Below are 24,688 nucleotides of genomic sequence, written 5' to 3'. Positions count from 1 at the left end.
AAATGTACGATCTGGTAAATGTAGTGGTAAATGTACGCTCTTCTGCCTTGTCCCCGGTGTAGCACTAGGTCCTGCTTCTCGTCCTGCTTAGCAGTAAATGAATAACATGAATGAAGAACGTTCGTATGATTGAAACGCAATTTGGCCTCTATGAAGGTTCTGGGCGGAAACTGCTGGCCACTGTGTCATTGAAATTGCCGATTTCGGAAGTGCTCTGTTTGCTTATTAAGTCAATATGATAATTAAAATATATACATATAATCTCCCGACCCCCCCCCCCCCCCCCAACAAAAAACTCATCGGATCTACACGATTCACGTAGGTCACCCTTTTCAACTTCAAAACGGCGAATTTCGCCGAAAGGTGACAGATTTTCATGCCTGAAAGCTATGTAGTCCTCATTGTCATTACACTGTCACTGCCCCCCCACCCCCCATGACACACACACATCTCAGTTAATACATAAAATCACATCGTTCACGTCATTTACAGCTATAGAAGTGTGTAATATCAGGAATGTATTCATCTGTTTATATTCCAAAATAAAATTATGAATAACTATTATAGGAATCATAGAAAGCGTTCACTGATAATGAACTGGTACCTGATCCTCAATCCACTTTGCAACTCTGCTGAGAGCCTCTTTATTCTTCACACAATCTACTAGTCTCTGATTTTCACAGAACAAACAGTCCAGTGTGATCGTGTTCTCCCTTGTTTCAGATGTGCTGCGATCTGGTACAGTGTAGTTTGGGTCAGCACTCAGATTGACAACCACTTGTATAGTGGGCTTGGACACTGTGAAAAGTGAATAAATAAAAAAAGTAGTACCTTTATGTTCTGGTCTGCAATATTACATTAATCCAGTGGTTCCCAAAGTGGGGGGCGCGCCCCCTAGGTGGGGCGCGGAGCTATTGCAGGGGGGGCGCGGAGCTTGAAAGTAAAACGTGCACATGTGTCAATATTAGGGATGCACCGATTCCGATATTAATATCTGAAAAAATTCTAGATCGGGTATCGGGGACAATGTGACCGATCCATAAAAACAGATCTATTCACTCTAATTATATGCTTGTATTGCTTGCTTTTCGGAGTTAGTTCAACCCTAATACTCGCGCTGGTGGTATTCCACTTAGTCCGTTTATTTGCTGGTTGACCAAAATAAACCTGGGCTCCAGCAATACTTCACTGTTCATACATGAACTGGTGAGTTGTCCAAAGCTCATTTAATGCGTTACTTACAGAAATAAATTAAAGAGCAGTGGTCTGACTCGGTCTACGGCAGAAAGCTAAAAAAACAATATTCCATACGCACGCTCAACTCGCTCCCTTAAAGAGACAGTACACATATTTCTGGCCGTTACATGCTTTGTGCTCTGCGTGATGTCTGCGCTTGCAAACTAGCCGCATATGTATTGCTGTTTCTCTTATTTCATCTCCTTATTTATTTTAAATTACATTTAGAATTCTTGAACCATTTAAAATGTTTCTTGCAGTTAATTTTTTTCATGTTTGACCAAAGTTGTGAACCTATTGTTTTTGTAAGTGTAGGGGGGGCGCAAAAATATTCTCATCTACTAAAGGGGGGCACGGCAGAAAAAGTTTGGGAACCACTGCATTAATCAATCAACTGCTAAATGTATTGCCAAAAATGAACTGCCAAAATGTTTCTAGTAAATTCAGACTGAGGGACGCATTACCAGGATACATACAATTAAACATGTTCCATTGTTCTTCATTAAGAGTTTGTGGGTAGAAAATCACAACAACATCACAATTTTCCACTGATTCGACCACCAGACCCGATATTTGATTTTGGAGTTTTTCCATGAAATCATTGTAGCATCCTATTTTGTTTCCTATTAGAATGGTGAAGAACTTGACTGCAGAGCGACAGGGGAAAATAGTACTTTCACAAAGTTGAACATAAACATATTATATTGTATAACAGTTGCAGAACTTTTAATGTATTATTTGTATAAAAAGGTGAAAGTTGAGGTTTGATCTTTACCGGTCACATCTCTGGATTTCTCTCCTTCCGTTTCGTTTTGTGTTCTCTTTTGTTTTTTGTCTTTTTTTGTCTGCTGGTCTTGTTCTTCTGATCCAGGTTGTGGTCCTGTGTTTATGGAATCACTGCTTCCTCCACTCTCATTTGAAGTATCAGTATCTCTTGTAGTCTCTTCTGCTCTGGATTCGTTTACTTCTCCCTTCTTCTTGGCCCCTCCCTCATCATGTTTATTCAAATTCACATTTGATTCATCCTGATGCTGAGTTTTCTCTAAAATGAAATAAATGGTTATTGCTTTGATTAGGTTACAGATAGTTGATCACATTCAAGTATGCGTAAATAATTAATCTAATGAATATTCTTCCTGCAGTTTTTTTCAGTCCTTCTCTAAAACCCTGAAATTCTGATATGTGAATTTATCATTATCCTGATGATCATAAAGTACACACAGCCATGGGGAGATACAGGCAGGTAAATGACCATGTGACTGGGTCTCATCACCTTTCTTCACATGGGAGTGAGACAGGTAGCACTGACACAGTTCTCCACTCACCTGAGTTACTGTCAGAGCTCATGTCCTGCAGGGAACAATAAGAAAGAATGAGAAAGTGTTATGATCCATATTCAAATCACACCCCTATCAAAAGAGTGTTATGATCCATATTCAAATCACACCCCTAATCCTGTCAAAAGAGTGTTATGATCCATATTCAAATCATACTCCTAATCCTGTCATCACAGTAAATGGATCATCAGACTCTCAGATGAGAGAACTACAGATGCTGGTGCTCATGTAACCAAAAGCAAAGTTTATGTCATTAACCCTTTACTGACCTGACAGGCTGCTTCATCACCCATATACTGAAAACGAAGACAGATCAAAGAATAACAAGTTAATTGTTGCACAGATCTGGTTGTACTGCACCACATCAACACTGGGGGACAGACCTACTGTAATGAATCATTGTCCTACAAAACAATGTCAAGCCACTGTTTACATTCCAAGAGAGAAAAAAATTCTTGGATATGTTCAACATATAATCCGTATTTTTAAGCCATGCTGTTTCCAGAGGAGAACGCAACACTTTACAAGAACAACACATAGTTCTATAGCAATAATGTAAACAACAATAAAAACCTAACCCTTGGAACCAGCCTGTTTGAACCAACTTTTCTTGATGATGCAATGTTCCTTTCACTGTGCAACAGGCCCTGATCCTCATGGAACAGACAGTCCACTGTGGTCGTGTTCTCCCTGGTTACAGATCTGCTGCTGTCTGGTACAGTGTAGTATGGGTCAAATGTGTGATGGAGCACCACTAGAACAGCAGGCTTGGAGTCTGTGGACAGAGAATTTTGAAAATGAGTTTCATGAATTTAAGGTCCTCTCTCCACTCTTGTATATGTTAAGTATCATGTAAAATTAATTAATGTATTAATTCATATAGCCATTAAGTACTCAGAACCAAGTACTTTATTAACACTTAATCACTTCAGAATTTAATCTAAAATAGATTACATTCTATGTCCCTCACTCTCCAACCACAAGTACAACAACTACAACTATTTAAATCACAGATATTGAAAAAACAGAACTTGTGCAACTGCAACCATTAATCTGCTTACAAATCACCTAAACAAGTGCCTTGATTGGCCACTCTCTATCTCTGAATCACATCATGTGGTTTGCCATGTTCTTCTTTGTTTTGGTTTTACTTTTCACATCCCCTCATTTAGATCTCTACCCATGGACATTAGTTTCACCCATTTCTAGTTTAGTTCCTTGATAGTCCTTGTTATGTCATGTACTGTATAAAACCCAAACTGCCTCGTGGTTTAATAGCCTGGTTTGTGTCTTAGCCTTCATAGTTGTGTAAAGCTGTTGTGTGTTCGTTATGTCTATTCATGCTGGTTATTTTAGTAAGTCTATTTTAGCTAGTCTATTTTGGATTGCCCTCTCCCTACGACAATGGACCATTTAAACGACGAAATGCTGGATTTGTCCTCAATAAATCTCACTCTTCTCAGCGAATGCATCTGCCTCTCTATCCTACAGCATTTTGCTAAGGCAAGCTGTTCACTGATTGAGAGATTCAAAGACTCAAAATGAAGAGCGATATTCAAATCAAAGATAAAAGCTTCAACACAATGAGGACATTTTGGGGTGGTGCTTCATGTCACATGGTCCCAGACTGAATGGCAGTGGCAGTGTGATATGGTGGTGGAACCTTTCAGCAGCACCCTGTGATTGGCCATGTTCTCAAGGACTAATGGGAAAGTGAACGGTACAGTGCACAAAGACTTCCTTGTGAACAGACTACACTTCTGGATCTAAGTGTCCTTAGCATGAAAAGAAAAGTGAAAGAGCAGAAGGTGGAGGTAGAGAGGAGAAGGTGGAAGTACAGAGGGAAAGGTGGAGGTAAAAAGGAGAAGGTAGAGGTAAAGAGGAGATGATGGAGGTAAAGAGGAGATGGTGGAGGTAGGGCTGCCACAAAAGATTATTTTTATAGTCGACTAATCGGATCATAAAAACAATTTATATCATAGTTCATTAAACCTTTAAAGAAATATGCAGCTTGTTGCAACAAACAATTATTAAAATAAGGATAAGGCACTGGCTTAAACAACACAAAAATAAATACATTAATAAAGAAATTTTTTTAGGTTTTTCTTTCTTTCATTTGTCTCTGGCATCAGACTTAGCTGCATTTAAATCAAATTAGGTAGGTACCTGAAACCAAGGAATTATTCACAAAAATAAAGTTTTGGTCTCACTGACGTTACACATTAATGCGTGCTAAGGCTAATGAAACAAATAGCTAATGTTAACATTTACAGCTATCACGATGAGTAAGTACTAAGTTAACGCTCTGTTTACGCAAATCTTAGCAGCTAACTAGCAATTTAAATTACAGAGATGACGATCCCTCTTCATCATTGTCACAATCAGCCACAACATGCTTCCTCTTCAGGTGCTCGTACATCGCAGTTGTACTGCCGTAGAAGGAAAGTTCTGTCTTGCAGATATTGCATTGCATGCGTTTCTCTATCATTTTCTTAAAGTGATCCTACACTTTTGAGTTTCGTAGCCGGTGTTATGTCGAATTTTCCTACCCATCGAAAATTCCTACGTAGGCTTACTGCGCATGCGCAAGTCACCATTACGTCATGATTTTGATGTTTTATAATTTAACAATAATTTTATAAACATGTTTTATAAAATTATTAACATGTATAATAACATTTATAATTATAAATGTTATAAATGTTTAATTATAAATGTTTTATAATTAAACATTTATGTTTTATAATTACATTTATATCGAAATATGTCGAAATTTCCTACCTATAGTGTTAATGAACTTAATGCTGGTTTATAATGACACACAGGCTAAACACATGTTCATACAAAGATGTAAACAATCCAATTTGCTTGTATTAATATTAATAACAATACAAGAATACGCAAAATAAAACTTTTAATTTAATTTATCCCACCTTTTAAACGCTGATTTGCGCTACATTATGACGTTTCCACAAGGTAAACAAACTCTACAGTGATACGTCTACAAATTGTAACGTATTGAACAGGCAGAGAGGGATCCAAATGCGGAAGAACACCGCTTTTATTTAAATGAGACGCTGGTACAAACACAGGCAGGTGAATCACGAGTACTAGGATCAGTAACAGCGTTTTCTTGGCGTGGTCAGGACGGTCCAGGGTCATACCGGGGGAGCAGAAGTCAGGAGGTACAGAGGGATTAGGCAGGAGACAAGGTCGGGGACGTAAGCAAGGGTCAGGACACAGGAGAGCAGACAGGATATAGAAAGGCTTGGTACGCGGCATGAGTCGGCAATACTTCGCAACTGAGATGTGCTGGTGAAGTGCTTAAGTAAGGCTGAAGGGGGTGTGGTAATGAGGGGCAGGTGAGGTTGATTAAGACAGATCAGGTGGCATTCCTTACAGTACCCCCCCTCAAAGGAGCGGCACCTGACGCTCTACGACGTGCTGGGGGGCGACCGCGGCGCCGGGGGGCAGGAAAGTTAGGATGTGTAGCGTGGAAATCCGCGATCATCGTGGGGCAGAGGACATCCCTCGCTGGAATCCAGGCCCGTTCCTCGGGGCCATATCCCTCCCAATCCACTAAATATTGCAGACCTCCTCGCCGGCGCCGGGACTCCAAAAGCTCCCGGACAATGTACGCTGGACGACCGTCGATTTCCAGAGGGTCCGGAGGTTTATCATACACAGGGGGCACGGTGAATGGGCTGTAGTGAACCGGTTTCAGAAGAGAGACGTGGAAGACAGGGTTAATACGGTAATGTGACGGCAAAAGAAGCTTGTAGGTAACGGCATTAACTCTGCTGAGCACTTTAAATGGACCGATGTACCGTGGACTGAGTTTTTTACATCGTTGCTTCAAGTTCAGGTTCTGTGTCGACAGCCATACTCTCTGTCCCGGGTGGTAAATCAACGCGGGGAGACGACGACGGTTTGCATTGAGCCGGCGCGTGTGTAGGGCACGCCGCAAGTGTACATGTGCTAGCTCCCATGTACGGGCACTGTGTTTGAGCGAATTTTGAAATTGTTTTTCTAAAGTGTACTAATCTGTTTACATGCTAATCTTTATTTTTTGCCTTCCTAGATACATTTTTACAGATAGTACTTCCACCGTCAAGACGGGCAGCTGAATATTCCGGCCGCTGATCAACTTTCTGCTTCTAAAAATCAGCTAGCGTAAGTTTGTATAAATCGGCTAGACACGGTAAGTGTTTTGATTTATTCATGGCTGGTGTTGGTTTGTTCCCGTGTTCGGAGTGTGGCATGTTTAGTCTAGACCCTTTCGCCACCGACAGTAATAGTGATAGTATTTGTGAGAGGTGCCAGTTAGTTACTTCTCTTGTGGCGAAAGTGGAAAGTTTAGAGCGACGCGTCCACTCATTATTGAGGGATAGAGAGACAGGGTCTGTAGTAGGTGTGGACGCGCCAGGGAGAACTAGCGCCTCCGCGACTCCGGCGATAGAGCCCTCACAGCGGGGCGAATGGGTGACGTCTCGGCGGCGTAGTCGGAGAGCGAGGGCTGCAGCTACCGCTAACGCCAGCGCTAGCCCACCAGAGCACCACTCCCCGGTTCACGTGTCCAACAGGTTTGCCCCGCTCAGTGTTACACCCGCTGAGGAGACTCTGGTCATAGGAGACTCTATAGTCCGACACGTGAAAGTCGCTATTCCTGTAGGGGCACCAGCGGTTACAGTCAGCTGTTTACCGGGAGCCAGAGCGCCGGACATTAGTGGCAACCTTAGACTGTTAGCCCATAAACGATTCTCTAGGATAGTTATACATGTAGGGGCCAACGATATACGTCTGCGGCAGTCAGAGGTGACTAAGGCTAATGTTAAAGAGGTGGTTAAATTAGCCCAGACGATGTCCGATGCCGTAATCTGCTCTGGCCCCATCCCAATGCGGCGCGGTGATGAGCAGTACAGCAGGCTCACGTCGCTAAACCGCTGGATGTCCAAGTGGTGCTCCGAAAATCAAGTGGGCTTTATTGATAATTGGAAAGATTTCGAGGGCAAGCCTGGTCTTTTAGGCAGGGACGGTGTCCACCTCACCCGGGATGGCGCTGCCCTGTTATCTTGCAGCATAGCCCGTAGTCTTTTAGTTAGTGGGCAGTGTAGTACTAGGAGCTGCTGACTAACCAGAGTCGCGACCAGGCCGCAGACTAACGGGCTAAACCGTCTGTCTGCGAGCTGCTTAGAGGCGTCACCAAGATCCCATAGGATTGAGACTGTGTCTGTGCCCCGGGTTAAATTAAATCATAAGAAAATAGTCCGTCCTAAGTTTTTAACTACTATTCAAACTTCACATCCAATTATTACCTATATGACCGATCTGAAAATTGGATTAATTAATATTCGATCACTCAACTCTAAAGCAGTTTTTATGAATGAACTTATAACTGACCAGAAAATTGATATTTTATGTCTAACTGAAACGTGGATTCAATCTGGTGACTATTTATCTCTAAACGAAGCCACTCCTGTGGGATATAGTTATATACATAAACCTAGATTGTCAGGCAGAGGAGGAGGAATATGTATAATATATCGTGATTGTTTAGAAATTCATCAGAAATACTTGGATATCTTTAATTCATTTGAGATGCTGTCTATTAATGTAACTAGTCCATCTGAAAATAAAAGTTCATTTTCCCTAACAAATGTATATAGACCACCAGGGCCTTACTCAGATTTCTTAAAAGATTTCACAGATTTTACAGCAAATTTAGCAGTTAGTAGTGACAAAATAATAATGGTAGGAGACTTTAACATACATTTTGATAATGCGGAGGATCCACTGACAAGGGCTTTTACTTCTATATTGAACTCTGTTGGCATTACACAAAACGTTGTAGGACCCACACACTATCAAAATCATACCCTAGATTTAATCTTAACGTTGGGTATTGACGTAGATAATATAAATATACTCCCGCAAACCGTAGCTATCTCTGATCACTATTTAGTCAAATTTGAGATTCATCTTAACATAAATACCCGCCCGTCTCCTCGGCAGTGTATAAAGCGCTCGATAAATTCATTAACAGCAACACAGTTTATTGAAGCCCTCCCTGATTTAACTGCTCTAGCCCACTCGCCATCCTATCCAGGAGAGTTAGACAGTCTAACCAACTGCATAGAGAATACCTGCAGATCAGCTCTAGATATAGTAGCTCCACTCAAATATAAAAAGACTAGATCTAAAAAACTCGCTCCGTGGTACACTGACCAAACTAGAAACTTAAAACAAATAGCACGTAAATTAGAGCGTAAATGGCGATCTACTAAGTTGGAAGTATTCTACTGTGCCTGGAAGGATAGCATCATTGACTACAAACGGGCACTCGCTAAAGCACGCTCAGCATACCTAGCCTCACTGATAGAGAAAAATAAAAACAATCCTAGATTTCTTTTTAATACTATTTCCAAACTTACAAAAAATCAAGCAGGCGCAGAACCTCAGATTCCAGTAAACCTCACTAGTAATGTATTTATAGATTTTTTTGATAATAAAATAGAGAATATTAGACAAAATATAAAACCTTTTATTAGCAATATAACTGGTATGTCATCTGGTTTGGTTGACATCGATTTAAATCGCATACTGGGAGAAAAACTTGATGCTTTTCATCCACTCCCACAATCAGAATTAGAGAAAATAATTTCTTCCTTAAATTGTGCTACCTGCACACTAGACTCTGTTCCATCAAAGTTATTAAAAGAGGTATTACCAGCGGTAACTGAACCTCTTCTAACTATAGTTAACTCATCCATTACAATAGGTCACATGCCCAAATCATGTAAATTAGCAGTTATTAAACCTCTGATTAAGAAACCAAATCTTGATCCTACTGTACTATCTAATTATAGACCCATTTCAAACACATCATTTATATCTAAGATCATAGAAAAAGCTGTTGCCCAGCAATTATGCCTATATCTGCATAGGCATCACATATTTGAAAAGTTCCAATCTGGTTTTAGGCCCCATCACAGTACTGAAACAGCATTAGTTAAAGTAACAAATGATCTCCTCCTTGCTTCAGATCAAGGTTATGTATCGCTGTTAGCGCTTCTTGATCTTAGTGCAGCTTTTGACACAATTGATCATAGGATCTTGCTAGAAAGGTTAGAACGCTGGGTTGGAGTCTCTGGCACAGCCCTTTCATGGTTTCATTCTTACTTAACAAATCGCTATCAGTTTGTAGAGCTCAATAATATTCCATCCAAACGTACAAAAGTTAAATATGGGATCCCGCAAGGCTCCATTCTAGGACCACTATTATTTACATTATATATGCTACCATTGGGCACAGTTATAAACAAACATGGTGTCAATTTTCACTGCTATGCAGATGACACTCAACTTTACATATCAGCCAAACCTGATGACAAACTCAGTTTAAGAAAAATTGAGGCCTGTGTAAAAGATATTAAATGCTGGATGTCTCTAAACTTCCTCCAACTTAATGAGGACAAAACAGAAGTTCTTCTTCTGGGCCCTAAGGCCTCAAAACAGAAAATTCCAGATCTAATGCTTAATCTCGTAGGCTACCCCATTACACCTGGCACAGTAGCCAAAAACCTAGGCGTCATACTCGACTCTGACCTATCATTTGATAAATACATAGATAATACTACTAGGATAGCTTTTCTACATCTCCGTAACATTGCTAAATTAAGAAATGCATTATCACAGGATGATGCGGAAAAATTGGTGCACGCCTTTGTTAGCTCTAGATTAGACTACTGCAATGCACTACTGTCAGGATGTTCAAATAGGAATCTAAATAAACTTCAAATAGTTCAAAATGCCGCAGCCAGGGTTCTGACCAGAACTAGAAAATTTCAGCATATCAGTCCAGTCCTATCAGCCCTGCATTGGCTCCCAGTTAAATTCCGTATTGACTTTAAAATTCTTTTATTAACTTATAAAGCATTGCACAGGCTTGCTCCTGAGTACCTTCAGGAACTTATTTCCTATTACGAACCCCCACGCCCACTAAGATCACAGGGTGCTGGTCTTTTATTAGTTCCAAAAATTAATAAGGAAACAGCAGGGGGAAGAGCCTTTTCTTGTAAGGCCCCCCAGCTTTGGAATAATCTTCCTAAATGCGTCCGGGACTCCGACACAGTCACAATCTTTAAGTCTAGGTTGAAAACCCACTTATTTAGTTTAGCGTTTGATAATTAATATCCCCCTTAGATAAAAGTACAGATCCAGGGGTTCATAGACGAAGGGTTTTATGGTAGACTGGGGCGCTGGTGCTGTCGTCCTGTCACTGCTCGTGGTCACTCAAGTTTGTTGACAGTGCAGTGGACGGATGCCATTGTCTCAGAATGCCCCCAAGCCTATGTTACCTTCTGGTTCTGCCTTTTTAGCTAGGCTGTAATAATTTAACTAAATGCCGGAGTTGCTGCCACACTCCGGAAATGTTTATAATTTTACCTGTCCTGTATATGTCCTCATACAGAGCTAATTTTCCCTGTTTCATTTCTCCACATGGCTGCCCGCCTGTTTGAGGAATAATGAGATGAGGAGACCAGCGATCCATCCTGAGCCAGCCACCTCCTGCCTAACCGGATGCATACATCATGATGGACATTATTACATATTTTTCCTTTTCTTTCTCTTCTTTCTGTCTAAATTGTTGTTGTTGTTGTCATGGTGACCGGTGTCGGCCAGAGGAGGATGGGTTCCCCCCCCTGAGTCTTGGTTCCTCTCAAGGTTTCTTCCTCATGCAAAAAACTAGGGAGTTTTTCCTTGCCACTGTCGCCTTTGGCTTGCTCACTGGGGGCTAGGACTCGGCACTTGTAAAGCTGCTTTGTGACAACAACTGTTGTAAAAAGCGCTATATATGTCAATGTCAATGTCAATGTCAATTTATTTATAAAGCACATTTAACACAACATTAGTTGACCAAAGTGCTGAACAGATTAAGAAACTTAAAAATTACAATACGTGGACTAAAAAACAACAACCAAATAAATCAATAATTACATAAAAGCCAAAGAATAATAATGAGCTTTAAGCTTAGATTTAAAACTTGAAAGAGTAGGCGCCAATCGAATTTGCAGCGGTAACTCATTCCAGAGTTTCGGGGCGGCTACTACAAATGCTCGGTCCCCCCTCTGCTTCAGCCTAGTTTTGGGAACAACCAGCTGAAGCTGATCCGCAGATCTTAGGGGCCGAGCTGGAACATAGCGCACAAGCAGATCCATCATATAACTGGGTGCTAACCTGTTAAGAGACTTGTACACTAAAAGTAGAATTTTGAACTGTATTCTAAAAACCACTGGGAGCCAATGAAGTGAAGCCAGTACGGGAGTGATGTGTTCCCTCTTCGACGTACGTGTCAATAACCTTGCAGCAGCATTTTGTACCAGTTGCAACTTACCAGTCAAGGAATGGCCAACACCAACATATAGAGAGTTACAATAATCGAGTCTTGTAGAAATAAAGATATGAATTACTTTCTCCAGATCAGAGAAAGATAAAAATGGCTTGATTTTGGCTAGCTGTCTTAATTGAAAGAAACTAGACTTAACTACTGCATTTATCTGCTTATCAAATTTAAAACCATCGTCAAATATTACACCCAGGTTTTTGACTGATGACTTGGTAAAAGTCTGCCAATGGCCCAGGTTCCATTGGGGGCTAAATGCTGCTCTGTCTTGGCCAAATAAGATAATTTCAGTCTTGGTCTCATTTAAATTAAAAAAATTAAAAGCCATCCATGCTTTTATTTCATCAAGGCAACTCAATAAATTAGTCAAAGTTGTGCCATCCTGCTTCCTTAAAGGTAAGTAAATCTGAGTGTCGTCGGCATAACAATGAAAGGAGATACCATACTTTCTAAAAATGGCTCCCAAAGGTAGCATATACAACGTAAATAAAAAGGGGCCCAAGATCGATCCCTGAGGAACCCCACACGAGAAAGATGCTGCTAATGACACAAACTCCCCACTGCTAATCACAAAACTCCTATCCGATAAGTATGACCGAAGCCACTCAAGGGCAAGGCCTTTAACTCCAACACAACATTCCAAACGCTCAACAAGAATATTATGGTCAGTAGTGTCGAAAGCAGCAGTTAAATCTAAAAGAATAAGAACAGCACAATCACCAGAGTCCGTAATTATTAATAAGTCATTAAAAATTTTCAGAAGGGCCGTTTCTGTACTATGGAGTGCTCTGAAGCCAGACTGAAAAACCTTGTAGATATGATTTTCGTCTAAATAAGATTTCAGCTGTAGAAACACAACTTTCTCTAATATTTTCGACATAAACGGAAGTTTGGAAATAGGCCTAAAATTAGAGAGCACAGTTGGATCCAAATTGGACTTTTTAATTGTTGGATGGACCACCGCTTGTTTCAAATACCTAGGGACAATTCCTGTAGATAAACTACTATTAATAATAGTTACAACCTCAGGTCCTATAGTCTTAAATACCTTCTTAAAAAATCGAGGATCCAATACATCGAAAGGACAAGAACTCGTATTTAATTGGCCAACAATTTCCTCCAGCTGCCTAAAAGAGACAGGCTCAAACTGCTCAAAGACAGTAGAGCTAGTCACTAAGGCAGGCGGGGCATAAGAAGAAGGACACTTAATAGAAGACCTTAAATTTGTGATTTTCTCCTTAAAAAAAATTGAAAAATTTTCACAAATATTTAGAGAGGACTTAAAACATACAGGATTATTGCCGTTCAGTGCAGTGTTAATAGTATTAAATAATGTACGTGGTTTATGACTATTATTTTGAATAATGGTAGAAAAATACAGATTTTTTTCTGCCTTCACTGTTTTTTGATACTTAAACCATTTTTCTTTAAGTATCTCATAAGATACCTGTAGTTTATCCTTTTTCCATTTACGTTCTGCTTTCCTACACTCTTGCCTGGCTGCACGAGTGGTGGAATTGAGCCAGGGTTCATTTTTTAACTTAAAAGGACTAAATTTAAGTGGAGCTATGTTATCCAACAAATTACTACAGGTAGACTGGAAAGCTGCTAGTATATCATTGGGATTGTGGAGTTCATGAAAGGCATTACCAGATTTAAAAGTATTAAATGCAGCAATAAAACGTTCAGCAGTATTTTCATTTAAAATACGAGAGTATCGACCCATTACAGAGGGAGCAACAGTCTTAACCTGTGATGTTTCAAACCTAATGGGATTATGATCTGAAAACACTGCATCGTCCAGTTCAAGACTGTTCACAGGAACATTAAAAGATAGAACAAGGTCAATAGTATGCCCCTGTTCATGTGTAGGGCCCTTTACTGACTGCGCAAGATTAAAAGAATCCAAGAGATCCAAAAATTCTTTGGTCAAAGGTTTGTCTGGGCAACATACATGAATATTAAAGTCCCCCATAATTAAAACCCTATCATGTTTGACCATCAAATCTGCCAAAAAGTTTGAAAAGTCGTTTAAGAAATCCTTGTTGTATTTCGGAGGACGGTAGATTATGGCACAAGCAATTGGATGGATACAGTCCAGCTCGAACAGCAAAAGTTCAAAGCTGCAGTAGGACGCGGCTGGCAGCTTTCTGCAGCTGATATCGTCTCTAAAGATACATGCTACCCCACCTCCCCGCCCAGTACTTCGAGATACATGTAGACACGAGCAAGCTGCCGGCAACAGATCGCTAAAAACGCTTAGCTCACTAGCATTGGTCCATGTCTCAGTTATACACATCACATCCAGCGTATGCGTGGTAAAAAAATCATTAAGGATATGTGCCTTGTTACTCAACGATCTGGCGTTTATAAGGGCTATCCTTGTAAGGGTTGCTGGTGAGGAGACAGCCATCCGGGGTGCCCGCCCCAGCAGGCGAAGATTATGTAAATTCGCTCCTCTCCCACGTCGCCGAGCAGCGAAAACTCCACGAGTCCACTTCACTTCATCGGAGTCCACTAGAGTTTTGAGCCAGACAAAAGCGGATCTCGGAACATACCAATAAGAGCAAGCGGAATTCGTAACCACCTTATGTATCCGAATTTCGGAGCTAGCTATAAATAAAATTTGATTGATTGATTGATTGATTTGAACCATTCGTCCAGGGCGGGGACATCAGCCGGTGTCTTGTCCCACGGGAAAAACGCAGGTTGGTAACCGTATACACATTGAAAGGGTGTGAGTTTGGTCGCGGTGTGTATAATGGAATTCCGGGCGTACTCTGCCCATGGGAGGTATTTATGCCAGTCGTGTTGAGAAACGCAATACTGTCGGAGAAACCTCCCTAACTCCTGATTGTAACGCTCAACCTCTCCGTTAGACTGGGGGTGGTGGCCTGAAGTCAGACCAACAGTAATGCCAAGGAGTTTGCAGAACTGCTTCCAGACTCGAGACGTAAACTGTGTCCCTCTATCTGAGACGATATCCTCGGGTAAACCATAAATACGGAATACGTAATTGAAGAGGTTAAGAGCTGTATCCATGGCAGTGGGTAATTTGGGCCAAGGAATGAGACGGCACATTTTAGAGAATCGATCTACGATTACCATAACAACAGTATTACCTCCCGATGTGGGCAAATCTGTCACAAAGTCAACCGCGAGGTGCGTCCATGGCCGGTGAGGAACAGGTAAGGGAAGGAGTTATCCTGCTGGAAGTGCACGGGGAGTACGGGTCTGAGCACAAACGGAACACGCCAGCACATAATCACGAACGTCATCCTCCCAGGACGGCCACCAGTAACGCTGAGAGATCAGGTGTCGTGTGCGTGTAATACCTGGGTGGCCTGTGCCCGCCGTATCGTGTGCGAGTTGTAGGATGCGTCCCCGAAGGGATACGGGCACGTATTGTTTCCCCTCCGGACATTCCACCGGACTGGGTTCAGTGCGCAAAGCCTCGTCTAATTCCTCTTGTACTGCCCAGCGAATAGCTGCGAGGAAACAGGACTCTGGCAGAATACGTCCAGGTTCATGAGTGGCTTCGTCCTTTTCGTGGATCCGTGACAGGGCATCGGCTTTGATGTTCTTTGACCCGGGTCTGTATGAGACAGTGAAACGAAACCGGGAGAAAAACAGTGCCCACCTTGCTTGTCGCGGGTTTAGACGTCTGGCTGATTTCAGGTATTCAAGGTTCTTGTGATCAGTATAAACAATGAAGGGGTGTTCCGCTCCCTCTAACCAATGACGCCACTGTTCGAGCGCGAGTTTAATCGCCAGGAGTTCCCGGTCTCCCACGTCGTAGTTCATTTCCGCGGGGGTCAGCTTTTTGGAGAAGTAGGCGCAGGGGTATAGTTTCGGCGGGCTTCCCTGCCTTTGAGAGAGAACAGCGCCCACTCCGACCTCGGAGGCGTCGACTTCCACGATGAACTGGAGTTGGGGGTCAGGAAGGTGCAGAATGGGGGCTGACGTGAACGCCTTTTTGAGGAGTGAGAACGCCTGTTCCTCTTCAGCAGTCCAGGTGAATTTCCGATTCCTCCCTCCCTTTAAGAGATTCGTGAGAGGGGTAGCCAACTCACCAAATCCTCGGATGAAACGGCGACAGAAGTTAGCGAATCCCAGGAATCGCTGCAGCTCTTTCGTGGAACGAGGGGTCGGCCAGTTTAAGACAGCTTCTACTTTCTGCGCATCCATAGAGATCTGGCCAGGGGACAGCGTACATCCTAGAAACGTCACCGAGGAGCGATGAAATTCACATTTCTCCGCCTTCACGTAAAGATTATGCTCACGAAGGCGTTGCAAGACTGCAGAGACATGTCGGCTATGTTCAGAAGCAGACGGGGAATAAATCAGGATATCGTCTATATAAACGAACACGAAGTCATCGATCAGGTCACGGAAGATGTCGTCCATAAACGCTTGGAACACTGCGGGGCTGTTAGTTAGTCCATACGGCATTACTAAGTACTCGTAGTGCCCTCTGGCGGTAACAAAGGCTGTCTTCCACTCATCGCCCTCTCGAATACGGATCAAGTTGTAAGCGCTGCGTAAGTCCAGCTTGGTGAACATATTCGCCCCCATCAGACGCTCTTGGGAGGCTGTGATAAAGGGGAGAGGGTAAGCATTTTTCGTCGTTACGGCGTTTAAGGCACGATAGTCAATACAAGGTCGTAATCCCCCATCCTTCTTTTCGATGAAAAAGAAACCAGCAGCAACCGGGGAGGTGGATGGTCGAATAAACCCCTTCTGCAGAGCCTCGGTGATGTAGGACTCCATCGCCTGATCTTCAGGGCGTGATAGAGGGTAAGGTTTCGTCTTACGAGGTAAGGGGGCTCCAGGCAGGAGGTCGATTGCGCAATCACAGGGACGATGAGGAGGCAGACGACAGGCACTGTCCTTGTCGAAGACGTCAGCGAATGCGCGATACTGCTCGGGGATGACGTCAGAGAGAGGAGTGTGGGGGCTTTCCACCGAGGAGGACCTGAGTGGTAGGTGCATGCACTTACTAAGACAATTCTCATTCCAACGTACGAGTTCTCGCTTCTTCCAGGAGATTTCAGGGTCGTGCATTGATAGCCACGGAAACCCGAGTATGACGGGATCTCGGGGCGTGGATATGAGGAAGAACTCTCTCATTTCACTATGGAACAGACCTACCCGCAACTCTACGGGGCAGGTACATAGCGTAATCACGCCCTCTCCTATAGGCTGTCCATTCAGCGAATTCACTCTCACGGGGGGATCTATGGGTACAGTGGGAAGGTGTAGGTGGTAGGCGAGGTCCTGGTCTATGAAATCGCCCGCTGCACCCGAATCAACTAACGCAGACAGGTTAGTATTTATGCCGCCCCAAGATACTTGTACGGGTAAGCTAACTTGACTATACTTCAGTAACAATCGGCATGTTAGTGGGGACCTGCCCAGCTGCACGAACTCGTCTGACATCCGAAGACTCGGAGCACATACATTGGAAGGTGGTGCACCAGACGTAGCGACAGGAGCGTCAGTCTTACTGGAGTGGTAAGTCAACAACAACTTGTCAACGTTAATCGACGCTTGGATAAACTCTGATAAAGTGAGGGCTTCACTACGACAGGCGAGTTCAACCTGGACGTCGTCGCGCAGACCACGGCGGAAAACCGTTTTCAAGGCAGACTCACTCCAACCGCTTCCTGCAGCTAGCGTACGAAACTCCCGAGCATAATCGACAGCACTGCGTTGTTCTTGTTTGAGTTCGTAGAGCCGATCTCCCACATCACGTCCGTCCGCGGGATGATCGAAAACAGCCCGGAACACTGCGGTGAACTGACTCTCCGACTGGAGGGCAGGGTCCTGGCTTTCCCACAACGCTGTACCCCAGGCGCCTGCTACTCCCGTGAGGAACGACAGGATAAAGTGGACTCTGTGTAACTCGGCTTGGAACCGGGCTGGATGATACGTGAAGTATATGGAGCATTGCATGAGGAAATTTCGACAGCGATCAGAAGATCCATCGTAGCGTTCCGGTTCTGCTGCAGGAACACTCACGGAGGTGGGAGCAGAGGTCGTGACGAGGCGGACAGCCTCCTGAAGGGCAGCGATGTTAATTCCCTGACTCCGTATGGTATCCGTGAGTTGGCGGACCGTTTCAGTGAGAGTCGCGATGGTTGCTTCTGCTGGATCCATTTGATGGCGAAGTATTTCTGTAACGTATTGAACAGGCAGAGAGGGATCCAAATGCGGAAGAACACCGCTTTTATTTAAATGAGACGCTGGTACAAACACAGGCAGGTGAATCACGAGTACTAGGATCAGTAACAGCGTTTTCTTGGCGTGGTCAGGACGGTCCAGGGTCATACCGGGGGAGCAGAAGTCAGGAGGTACAGAGGGATTAGGCAGGAGACAAGGTCGGGGACGTAAGTGAGGGTCAGGACACAGGAAAGCAGACAGGATATAGAAAGGCTTGGTACGCGGCATGAGTCGGCAATACTTCGCAACTGAGATGTGCTGGTGAAGTGCTTAAGTAAGGCTGAAGGGGGTGTGGTAATGAGGGGCAGGTGAGGTTGATTAAGACAGATCAGGTGGCATTCCTTACACAAATATGCGATGCCCTCGTACACGGTTGGAAAATTCGACAAGGTAGGAAAATTTGACAGAACACCGGGTAGCCACGATACCAGAGCCTGTCTGTATAACGTCCTGGGATGTCGTCCACTGCCTACCCCGGTTTCCACTACTGAGCAGAAAGGCATACGCAGCAGTGGAAAAAAAACAAAAAATCGACTATTAAATTAATCATTAACTATTTTTATAGTTGACATAATCGTGACTAGTCGACTAATCATGGCAGCCCTAGGTGGAGGTAAAGAGGAGAAGGTGGAGGTAGAGAGGAGATGGTGGAGGTAAAGAGGAGAAGATGGAGGTAACGAGGAGAAGGTGGAGTTAGAGAGGAGAAGGTGGAGGTAGAGAGCAGAAGGTGGAGGTAAAGAGTTGCCCAGGTGTTACCTGACTGGCTGTCCAGCAGCTTTAGTGCATCAAGTGTATCAATGTCACTTCCTGTTCGAGAATCGGCAGAGCAGAAAACCAGAATGACATCACACTGCCCCACTGTGTTCACTTCCTGCAGGTCTGGTCTTTGCTCACGAAGCTTTCTCAGGATGACCACATGGCACTGTGGCGTTGTTCCAGTTACCATGGTGAAATATTTACGACGAGACATCATAGACCGCTGTTTAGCTGTATAATGGTCTAAAACAAACAAAACAAGACACACAGATTGACGTGAGACTCCTCCTAGTGGAAGATACGCTTTTAAAACCAGATTTAATTCTGAGAATTTGTTACGGAACAGCTCCGGTCCCTTCCCTGTGGGCGTGTCATGATGTCGTCTGCGTGCGGTTATGTCCATGTTTGTACTTCCGTGGGTGTGGGTTGTTTGTGAGCGTGTTCGTTTGTTACACCTGTGCCTTGTCTCGAGGTCACGTGGGTCTGTGTAACTCACCTATATAATGTGCATTCGCGCAGTGTCTTGTGCTCGTCTTTGTCTAAAGTTTCATGTCTGCGCGAGTGTTGTGTTTGTGCTGCTCGCGCTCCAACAAATACAAAACAAATGTGCCATATTTTGTCAATTGTGATTTTTACACCCCAATCGAAATTTGTCCTTCGCTTTTAACCCATCTGTGCAGTCAGAACACACACACACACAGTAGTGATTACTAGGGGGCTGTGGACCACACGTGCCCAGAGCGGTGGGCAGCCCTAGCCCGGCGCCCGGGGAGCAGTTAGGGTTAGGTGCCTTGCTCAAGGGCACCTCAGTCATGGCCTGTCTGGGAATCGAACCCACAACCCTCCGGTCACAAGACCAGTTCCCTAACCGCCAGGACATGACTGCCCCTGACGCTCCACCCGGAGCTTCACGTATTTACGTAAGATTAAATGTTCAAAGTTCACCGTAAGACGCTAGTCGTGTCTCCTCCTTCCTCCAGCACCACAGCGTCACAGAAAGACGAGCCACATAAAGAAGACATATGCCAGGATACGCCACCCGGGCACCGAAGGGGAGAAGAAAGAGCCGGCGTCACCACGGCTCTTCCCCAGTCCGGCGCCGCGGGGCCTCCGTTACTGAGCCGGAGATGAGGCAGGACCCGTTCTGCACCTACCTGCTCTGCGCCGCTCGCGAGACGGAGGATGCAGAGGCAGCGGAACATTTCCGCGGTACGCGCATGGGTGGAGAGACACCCCCACGCGTCCCTGGAGCTGCCACCCATGGCTGTGGGTGGCAGTATTGAGGAGGAAGACAGCGCTCAGCTCCTGGTCCTCTCCAAGGAGGAGGAGACCAGAGAGCCTCTGGTGGTGAGCGTAGGCGCCCTTGCCCTCACTCCTCCTGAGCACGAGTTCGGGAGTGAGAAGCCCGGAGAGGAAGAGAGTCCCCCCCCCTCCGTGTTTTCTGACGAGGAGAGTGAGGGCGAAGCCAGCTGCCCTTCCCCCACGTCAGAGGCTCCCCAGACGTCGGATGAGGAGCAAGAGACCAGCCCCACTCCAACGGTCTGCTCCAACGCCAACGAGTGCCCCGAGAAAGCAGAGGATGACGTCAGCCCTCCCCCATCCGTACACTCCAAGTCTACGGTGTACTACGGAGAGGGAGAGAACGTTAGTCCCCCTCCGTCCCTGTACTCCGTGACAACGGTGTGTTACGGGGGGAGGGACAGCACCAGTCCACCTCTGTCCATTTGCTTGACCCTTTCCGGGTTCAACAGCGGGAGCGAGGGAGAGGACAGCGTCTCGGTGGGCTCGGCGGACACCGTGCTGAAGGAGAAGGGGTGTCCGCCCGGCATGGAGGTCTCGTGTTCCCCGTCGGTGAGGAGCAGCATGAGCTGGTCGTGCTACCCCGCTTTGGAGGAACCCATGTCCCTGGAGCGGAGTGTCTCAGAGGAGGAGGAGCTGATGGAGACGTCGAGGGCTGACGCGTCTGTGATCCCGGTACCGCCAAAGGGACACAGCGCGGTCAGTGGGCCAAGGAGGGGCTTCGATGCGCCCAGAGAGACGCTGTGGAAGCCCGCCGGCGTGCGGTGCCGAGTCCCGGTTCCGGTGAAGCCCAAGGAGAGGGTCGCCGCTCCTCGGGAGAAAACCCCGGGCGCAAGGACTGGAGGCGCGGCGCCGAGGACTGGAGGGACTCCGCCGCCGGTTCCGTCCGCTGCGCCCGCTCCTCCATCGTTTCCTGGAGGGATAGCGCCACCACTAGCGCTTTGGCAGGCGGTTCAACCATTGTCATGGCTGCCTGTCCCTGTTTGTGTGTCAGCCCCTGTGTTTCTCCCGAACCCCCTGTTCCCTTTTGTGCCCTTCATGTTCAGTGTTCCAGTGTGCGTGTTTGTACTTGTGCCATTGTTCAATGTTTTCTCCCCTGTCTTCCCAGGGAGGGTGTGCTAGAGCTGGTTGCCGCGGTTCCCGCCGTCGGGGGTGATGGCTCTCGGAGGCTCGTGATCCCGGCGGCTCCGGACCTGCCCGTCGGTGTTGGTTTGGGGCTTTCCAGCTGCGCGGGACGCTCCCAGAGTAGCGAGCCCCTGGCGGGGGGTTCTGTTACGGAACAGCTCCGGTGCCTTCCCTGTGGGCGTGTCATGATGTTGTCTGCGTGCGGTTATGTCCATGTTTGTACTTCCGTGGGTGTGGGTTGTTTGTGAGCGTGTTCGTTTGTTACACCTGTGCCTTGTCTCGAGGTCACGTGGGTCTGTGTAACTCACCTATATAATGTGCGTTCGCACAGTGTCTTGTGCTTGTCTTTGTCTAAAGTTTCATGTCTGCGCGAGTGTTGTGTTTGTGCTGCTCGCGCTCCACCCAGAGCTTCACGTATTTACATAAGATTAAATGTTCAATGTTCACCATAAGACGCTAGTCGTGTCTCCTCCTTCCTCCAGCACCACAGCATCACAGAATTAACATAAAGTGCCTCATGCAGATCTCAATAATAGACAGTCTTTGGGGATGCAGTTGTGTTGTATATTTGTACTATATTCCACATAAAAGCCCACATACTCCACAACATATTCAACATGTTCTACAGCAAGGAGAACAATTTTAAGACTCCTTGGCACAAAAAGAAGAGGTAAATAATGGAGGTAAAGAGGCGTTTCCCAGGTGCTATGTTGTTGATTGGCTATCTTCTCAAGGACTAATGGGAAAATGAACGGTACAGTGCACAAAGACTTTCTGGTGAACAGACTACACTTCTGGCTCTAGGTGTCGTTAGAAGAGTGAAACAGGAAAAGGTGGAGGTAAAGAGGAGATGGTGGAGGTAAAGAGCAAACGGTGGAGGTAAAGAGGAGAAGGTGGAGGTAAAGAGGAAATGGTGGCGGTAAAGAGCAAACGGTGGAGGTAAAGAGGAGAAGATGGAGGTAAAGAGCAAATGGTGGGGGTAAAGAGGATAAGGTAGAGGTAGAGAGGAGAAGGTGGAGGTAGAGAACAGAAGGTGGAGGTAAAGAGTTGCTCAGGTGTTACCTGATTGGCTGTCCAGCAGCTTTAGTGCTGCATCAATGTCACTTCCTGTTCGAGAATCGGCAGAGCAGAAAACCAGAATCACATCACACTGCCCCACTGTGTTCACTTCCTGCAGTTCTGGTCTTTGCTCACGAATCTTTCTCAGGATGACCTCATGGCACTGTGGCGTTGTTCCAGTTACCATGTTGAAATATTTATGACGAGGCATCATAGACCGCTGTTTAGCTGTATAATGGTCTAAAACAAACAAAACAAGACACACGGATTGACGTGAGACTTCTCCTAATGGAAGGTGCATTTTTAATACCAGATTTAATTTCCGGTATTAAAGAAATTAGAATGACAATACAATAAAAATACGACAATATTACAATACAATACAACTGAAATTAAAAGGAAAAATATATTTTTGAGTATTTATATATATTTTTTTATATACTCTAATACTGAAGTAAATATTTGACTGAACAGCTTTCACTTGTATTGGAATAACACTGACCAGGAGTGTCTACACTGTGACTCACATAATGGAGTTATGCATCTTGCCCACCTCTGGGGCAAGTATATAAATAATAATATTTTATATATTATATTATCCATCCATCCATCCATCCATTATCTGAACCGCTTAATCCCACTAGTCGGGGTCACGGGGGGGCTGGAGCTAATCCCAGCATCTCCGGGCAAAGGCAGGGTACACCATGGGCAGGTCGCCAGTCCATATTATATTATTATTAAAAAATTATATTTTATATATTTCATATTTAATATATAATATGTTTATATTTTCTTCTGAATTATCATAAACTGCTGCTAAAAACAAACTGAATTACAGAAAATGATTTTAGGAACATATAATACACAATTATATACAAACAAATAATTAGGAATATATAGTACATACATATATCTATAAAGATATAATGTTAAATATTATCCATTTTTAACATTAAAACAAATATATCGTAAAGAAATATGCCTCATTCAGCAGAAGACAATATAAAAAAGCTACCTAGAGTATTCATCTCCTCTTTCGCGTGTGGGAAAGTGTGATTTTGAATTGAAAATACTTTCTTCTGCTCTCTCTCTCTCTTTTACACACACACACATACACACACACACAAACACCATATAAGCAAATTACTTCATAAAAAATTTGAATCAGAACTTAATTAAAGATATATTTATCTTTATATGTCCATCTCATTATGGAACACACCTCGATAAATGCCTGAGCAGTTATCTGATTTGCAAATTTGGTCAGCATGTCCTCATTTCTGGGGCACTTCATCAAGGTCTGATCCTCAAAGATCAGACAGTCCACTGTTATTGTATCCTTCCTGTTCACATATTTACTGCTGTCTAATATGGCCCCTGGATCAGATATGGGATGGAGCACCACTAGAACAGCAGGTCTGGAGCCTACAAAATGAAAGAAACATAACCAGATTTGATTCAAATCTATCAATCCCAATGTAAATGCATGTAAATGTAAATCTGGATACTTGACCTTAGTTGTGATAGGTGTTTGGGCTCACCTGCAACAGTGTTGAGCTTTTTCAAAGCGTTTCCAATGTCAGTTTTGACTTCAGAAACATGACAGAAAACAAGAACAAGCTGACACTTCTCCACTGTGTGCACCTCCGTTAGGTCTGGTCTTATATTATGGAAACGTTCTAGAAAGTTATAATTTGCTGGGTTCTCTGAGTCAGAGATTGTGAAAAATCCTCTGACCTCCTGCCTCTGTAACTCTACAAAATCTACAAAACACAATGAATTACAAAGCACAATGAATAATGAAAACGATTATGGAAACAGGATTCCAAATCGTTCTACATTAAAACGAAACATTTAGGACAGACATAAAAAACTAAAACATAAAATGCACGCACATTTATGCTGTTAGTAATATAAGACAGCAATTCCATACTAAATGTGATCGTTAGTTTCTATGTGGTTAGAATCAAAACCTACAGTAGGCTAGTGCATTATGTAATATAGGAACTCTAAAAGTAAAACCGTTGCATCTCCGTCAGTGGAGACACTTCATGTATTAAACAGAGATTTGAATTACTGACCTGATGCTGCCATGTCGTTTGACGTTAAATTTCAAAATGCGGTGGTGAGTTTCTGCTCGTGCTTGTATAAATCGATTCTTTCACTTTTCATTTAAACCAAAACCAGTTGTCCATTTTCACTCTGAGTCATGTGCGCTTTGATGTACAGCGACCACTGCAGGTGTGCTGGT

At 44.2% G+C, this 24,688-nt stretch overlaps 2 protein-coding genes across 2 annotated transcripts in view; one reads left to right on the top strand and one right to left on the bottom strand.

The window, feature by feature from the left end:
- The window catches only part of LOC143518418 (uncharacterized), a 44,518-nt gene extending 36,441 nt beyond the window's left edge, over positions 1-8,077 (top strand). Inside the window, exon 2 of the mRNA XM_077010898.1 lies at positions 6,655-8,077. Coding sequence (XP_076867013.1) covers positions 6,795-7,703 — 909 coding nt within the window. The 5' untranslated portion in view covers positions 6,655-6,794 and the 3' untranslated portion in view covers positions 7,704-8,077. The remainder of the gene's footprint in view (positions 1-6,654) is intronic.
- Positions 648-24,688, bottom strand: LOC143518423 (uncharacterized). The gene is made up of 10 exons (XM_077010903.1): positions 24,519-24,688; positions 23,979-24,200; positions 23,660-23,862; positions 23,453-23,531; positions 18,955-19,197; positions 2,843-2,869; positions 2,562-2,586; positions 2,012-2,278; positions 1,713-1,883; positions 648-798 (listed from the first exon to the last, which is right to left on the bottom strand). The coding sequence occupies exons 1-6, from the start codon at positions 24,529-24,531 to the stop codon at positions 2,859-2,861; spliced, it is 771 nt and encodes a 256-aa protein (XP_076867018.1). The 5' UTR covers positions 24,532-24,688; the 3' UTR covers positions 648-798; positions 1,713-1,883; positions 2,012-2,278; positions 2,562-2,586; positions 2,843-2,858.

This window comes from Brachyhypopomus gauderio, chromosome 7 (assembly GCF_052324685.1).
Source record: "Brachyhypopomus gauderio isolate BG-103 chromosome 7, BGAUD_0.2, whole genome shotgun sequence".
Classification (NCBI taxonomy): domain Eukaryota; kingdom Metazoa; phylum Chordata; class Actinopteri; order Gymnotiformes; family Hypopomidae; genus Brachyhypopomus; species Brachyhypopomus gauderio.
Note: the sequence above shows the minus strand (reverse complement) of the source record. Positions and strands in the feature narration are given on the sequence as shown.

What these genes read in the sequence shown, in the direction of transcription:
- LOC143518423 (XM_077010903.1), bottom strand. An exon ending in AAAGCTCAACACTGTTGCAG is followed by an intron (nt 23,863 to 23,978) that starts GTGAGCCCAAAC and finishes TTCATTTTGTAG; the next exon opens with GCTCCAGACCTGCTGTTCTA. An exon ending in AGAGGAGATGAATACTCTAG is followed by an intron (nt 19,198 to 23,452) that starts GTAGCTTTTTTA and finishes TGTTTGTTTTAG; the next exon opens with ACCATTATACAGCTAAACAG.